This window comes from Tupaia chinensis, unplaced genomic scaffold (genome assembly GCF_000334495.1).
Source record: "Tupaia chinensis unplaced genomic scaffold, TupChi_1.0 Scaffold145652_1, whole genome shotgun sequence".
Lineage (NCBI taxonomy): Eukaryota > Metazoa > Chordata > Mammalia > Scandentia > Tupaiidae > Tupaia > Tupaia belangeri.
In genome coordinates, this window is record NW_006205509.1 from 2,917,129 (window position 1) to 2,921,729 (window position 4,601).

General features: G+C 57.8%; 1 protein-coding gene across 1 annotated transcript; it reads right to left on the bottom strand.

The window, feature by feature from the left end:
- Nucleotides 1-665: 665 nt before the first annotated feature.
- WNT1 (Wnt family member 1) lies at nucleotides 666-4,562 on the bottom strand. The gene is made up of 4 exons (XM_006168214.3): nucleotides 4,459-4,562; nucleotides 3,472-3,725; nucleotides 2,545-2,810; nucleotides 666-2,056 (listed from the first exon to the last, which is right to left on the bottom strand). The coding sequence occupies exons 1-4, from the start codon at nucleotides 4,560-4,562 to the stop codon at nucleotides 1,568-1,570; spliced, it is 1,113 nt and encodes a 370-aa protein (XP_006168276.1). The 3' UTR covers nucleotides 666-1,567.
- Nucleotides 4,563-4,601: the final 39 nt, after the last annotated feature.

Genomic DNA, 4,601 nt, shown 5'->3' on the forward strand with positions numbered 1-4,601 from the left:
CTGGTCCCAATAAATCTTTTTTTAAATTATTTTATTTAACTTTATTTATTAATTCATCTATTTCAATTTGACCAGAGAGGGACAGAGAGAGAGAGAGAGAGAGAGAAAGTCGCCAGGTCTGGGACTCGAACTGTGGTTACCCATGTGGGAGTCCAGCATCCTTAACCAGCATGTCACCCGCCTGCCCCAGTCCCAATAATTCTTTAAATAAAAAAAGAAAAAGAGGGACCAGCAGATGGCCTGATGGATGAGGGTGCTGGCACTTCCACATGGATGACTGTGATTTGAGTCTCAGACCTGGTGGCTTGCTTTCTCACTTTCTCTCTTTCTCTCCCTTTCTCTTGCTCTATCCCTCTCATGTCAAATAAATAAATAAATAAATAAATAGAGTTAAACAAAATAATTCTAAAAAAAAAAAAAAAAAGAAAGAAAGAAGGAAGAAGGAAATCATTCCATTGCATGGTTGGGCACGTGTGACCCAGCTCCCTTAAACACTAGGCCATAGGGCTGGTCCTATACCCTAATTGTGTAAGAGAGGTAAATGCCCAAGCCAGGAAGGGTATGTTGCAAACAATGTGGTGTTCTGAATTCAAGGAGAGGCCATCAAGTCATTGATAAAAATAGAGATTTTATTCTGCAGAGGAAGATACTACATAGGTGGGGGCGAGGAGCCACTAATAGCTACAGTGGAAGGAAATACCGATTCTGGTAGGCAAAGGCATCTCTGAAAAATGGGAAGAGGAGAAGAGGAATCACAGAAGACTGGAAAGCAAAAGGAGAGAATGAAGAGGAATTGGGTTGGGGGTGGTCTCTGCAAACCAGGCTGGAACCCAGCACAATAAATAGTTTTATTTACAACAACCAAACTCGTGGCTTTGGATCCACGATCAGTGCAAATTATTTACACACTGATGAAGAGGCAGGACAGGAAGGGGTAGGAGGTGGCCCAGGCTCACAGCTGTTCAATGGCTCCAAGGCAGAGGCTAGAAGAATGGCAGCATTTCTGCTGAGTCCCCCAACTTCATTTTCCACATCACCACAGCTGCCCTTTCACCCTGGAACCTCCTACTTCAGCTGCGGGTGGGGAGGAGAAAGGTCCCTATGCACAGGTGTGTGTTCGGGTCTGCACCCTTGACAGGGGGATACAAGGGACCTGTGGGGACTTGGAGAAAATTGCGGACAAAGGGGAAAGAGAAAGGTAGAGAGGTGGCTGGTGTGGTGGAATAGACAGAGCAGCACCATCAGGAGCTGACCCCAGGTGGGGGACAGAACGAATATTTCTCTCACCTCCTGGCTAAGCAGGGGGCAGTGCAACAGGGGTCTCCCGCGGAGAGGGAGGGAGGTAGGTCGGGGCAGGTCCATCAGGATGGCAAGAATATTCGTGCCGCCCCAGGCAAGTGGTTAGAGGAGTCCCCAGGTAGGAGGAGGTGGGAGAGATGGGATAGCTTGAGCCGCGGGGTGTGGCTGGAGGTACTGGGTGGGCGCATATCAGGGTCTTGAGAGCCAGCGAGTCTGTTTTGGGGAGAGCATGAGGGGAGCGTTTCTGGGGGCGAGTCCGCACAGCGCCTCACAGACACTCGTGCAATACGCGCGTGTGCGTGCAGTTGCGGCAGCTGACATGGCAGCACCAGTGGAAGGTGCAGTTGCAGCGCTCGGTGACGCGCTGCGTGCGCGTGCGGTGGCCCCGGCCACAGCAGAGCAGCTCGCAGCCGTCCAGCGCGGGCGACGAGCTGTTGCAGGCGCGCCCTGCAGTGCCCGCCGTCCCCAGGCGTCCGCTGTATGTGCAGAAATTGGGCGATTTCTCGAAGTAGACGAGGTCGTGGGGGGAAGGCGGCTTGTGCGCTGGGTCTTCCGGCTCAAGGCGCAGCAGCTCGGCCCGCGAAGCGCGGTTGCTGCCGCGGTTGCCGTAGAGGACTCGAGAGGCGCCGTCAAAGCGGTCGCGCAGCACGTCGCCCACCGCGCGCAGCGTGGGCAGCCGCATCCAGCACGTGCGCACGGTGCAGGAGCCGGACATCCCGTGGCACTTGCACTCCTGGCGCATCTCGGAGAACACGGTCTAGGGGAGGAGGGGAGGAGGGGAGGAGGGAAGAACAATGTTCTGGAGCACTGTGGGAGCCCGAGGCACCATCCCAGATACCGCCCCCTCCTGGACGCCGCCGGGACCTCCGCAAAGGCCCAGGCTTAGCCTAGCCCAAGGGGAGAGGCGCGCGACGTGTGCAGCTGAGATCTGGATACCGGACACAACTCTACGTCACGCCCGCGAGACAGTCTGGCCCCTCGGCCTTATTTTTCAAGTTTGTACACTGGAGGGACTGGAGGCAAAACATTCTGTGGGCCGCATGGCTTCTAACCCTTCCCGTTCTAACTGTCCTCAGCCAGGCATCGCTCTACCCTCAGCCACTCTTATCTGGCTTCCTTCCAAGCCTCGCGCTCCCAGTGGACTCCCACTCGCGATGCCCCTTGCCCTATCACCGACTTTTCTCACGCCTGAGGTTAGCCCCTGCCACTCCTTATCGGGTGCGGGGACCTCTTACACCCGCTCACCGTGCGGCCCGCCTCGTTGTTGTGGAGGTTCATGAGAAAGCGCAGGTCCCGCCCTTTCTCCCCGGAGTCCACGAACTCTCGCCCGAAGAGGCGGCCGAAGTCGATGTTGTCGCTGCACCCTCCCCAGTGCCAATCAGGACCCCCAGGACCGCGCCGCCGGTAGTCGCACGTGCAGGACTCGATGGAGCCCTCAGAGCAGGAGCGCGCCACGGAATGGGTGACCCCGGCGGAGGTGATGGCAAAGATAAACGCTGTTTCCCGGCAGCCTGTGAGTGAAGGGAGGGAGGATCAGCGAGGGGGCGCTCAAGGCGTGGCCAGCACCCTCAGGGAGAGGCTTGGGACCCTAGAGTCCCACGTTCCCTCGGACCTGGTCCTGAGGGTCCTGAGAGCCGAGCTGCCGACAGTGTTAGAAAGCTGGTCTCCAGGTCTCTAGAGGAAACAGGTGAGTGGGCATACGCTCAGCTCCACCCTTGCAGTTTCACCTTACTGAGACTCTTCAGGGCCGCATTTGGGTTCTAGAGAGAAGGTGGGCAGTCCCAGAAAGAAAAAGCCAAAGGAGAGAAGCAGAGACCTCTCCGCAGCCCAGACTTTTTGGCCCAGGTTGGCGATAAGTGAGAGGCAAGACGCTGGCAGAGAGGAGCTTCACAGCTCCTCGGAGAGAGGCTGGGGAATGCGGTGGTCACCTGGTGTGCATGACCCAGAACTCCCTTTCTCCGAGTCAATAGCTCAGAAAAGTTTAGCTTCGTGCCTAGGCTGCATGGCGGGAAAGGGCCTGACAGAAAAAGCCTGGGCATGAGGCACCTGGCGGGGTAGATGGTGTGACCCTGCAGGAGCCTGAGCCATCTTCCCTGCACTTGCTGGCCCATGCCCTGGGGGTGACCCTGCTCTTTTCCTAGTCCCGGAAGCATCGCCTTCCTGGGCACCCACCTCGGTTGACGATCTTGCCGAAGAGGTGGGGCCCCGGAGCAGTGGGGCAGTTCCAGCGGCGGTTCCGGAACTGCCACTTGCACTCGCGCACCGCGCTCTGCAGACCACCGCTCACACTGTGCAGGATCCCCGGGTTCTGGCGGATCAGCCGCCGCTGTTTGCGGCTCAGTAGTTGCAGACTGGGCTCGAGCACTAGCTGCAGACTCTTGGAGTCGGTCAGCAGGTTCGTGGAGGACGCTACGTTCACGATGCCCCTGGTGGGACGCATGATAGAAGCTCAGGCTCGGGAAGGGGTCTCTCACTCTAACCGTAAAGGCTGTGCCCGCCCTGTCCTCTGTCTGGGTCTATGTGTTGGGAGAGAACGGCGGGAGACCAATAATAAGGTAATGACTCCATGATTTGGGGCTCACGAGTTTGAAAAAACAGGGCTTCCTGACCTCTGTGCGTCCAGGAGTCCGAGGACTGCCTAGAGCCCTGGTTCTGGGCACTGGACCGAGGGAGCATGGGGAACACAAGGCTGACCGTCTACCTTGGCTCTCAGAACCTCCTTTGGGTCAGCCTAAGTGAGGAAATCCTGGCTTGCAGTTCCTACCCACCCAGGATGTGAACTGTTTAGGAGTCCCACCCTCTGCTCGCCTCTTTTCAGAGCGAGCCACTGACGCTTCGCTTCCTGAGGTAGGGAAACCTGCGCTGCGCCCACCACGATGAGGACGGGATTAGGGTTAAAAAAAGAGCCGTGCCAGATCGGAGCGGGCTCTCTGCCTGGGTATCCTGGGCCTCTGTGAGCGGATCAATCGCCCCCACTTGGTTAGAGCAAAAATCTCTGGGGTAGCTCTGGTCCAGAGCGCCCCTCGGTGTTGCAGAGGGAAGTCAGAGCGCGAGAGGGGAGCCTGTCGGCGGACTGACCTCGGAGCGTGGGAGCTGGTTAGGGTTGGTCCCTGGCTCTGCGCCCCAGGACAAGTGGCGACCCCGCACCAGCTCACTTACCACCATCGGCCACTGCTGTTGGCGGCCAAGGCTGCGGGTAGAGCGGCCAGCGCTAGCAGTAGCGCAGCAGAAACCCAGCCGGGCAGCAGCGCCCAGAGCCCCATGGCCTGCTGGCCTTGCCCACTCTGCTGTAGTTGCGGCGG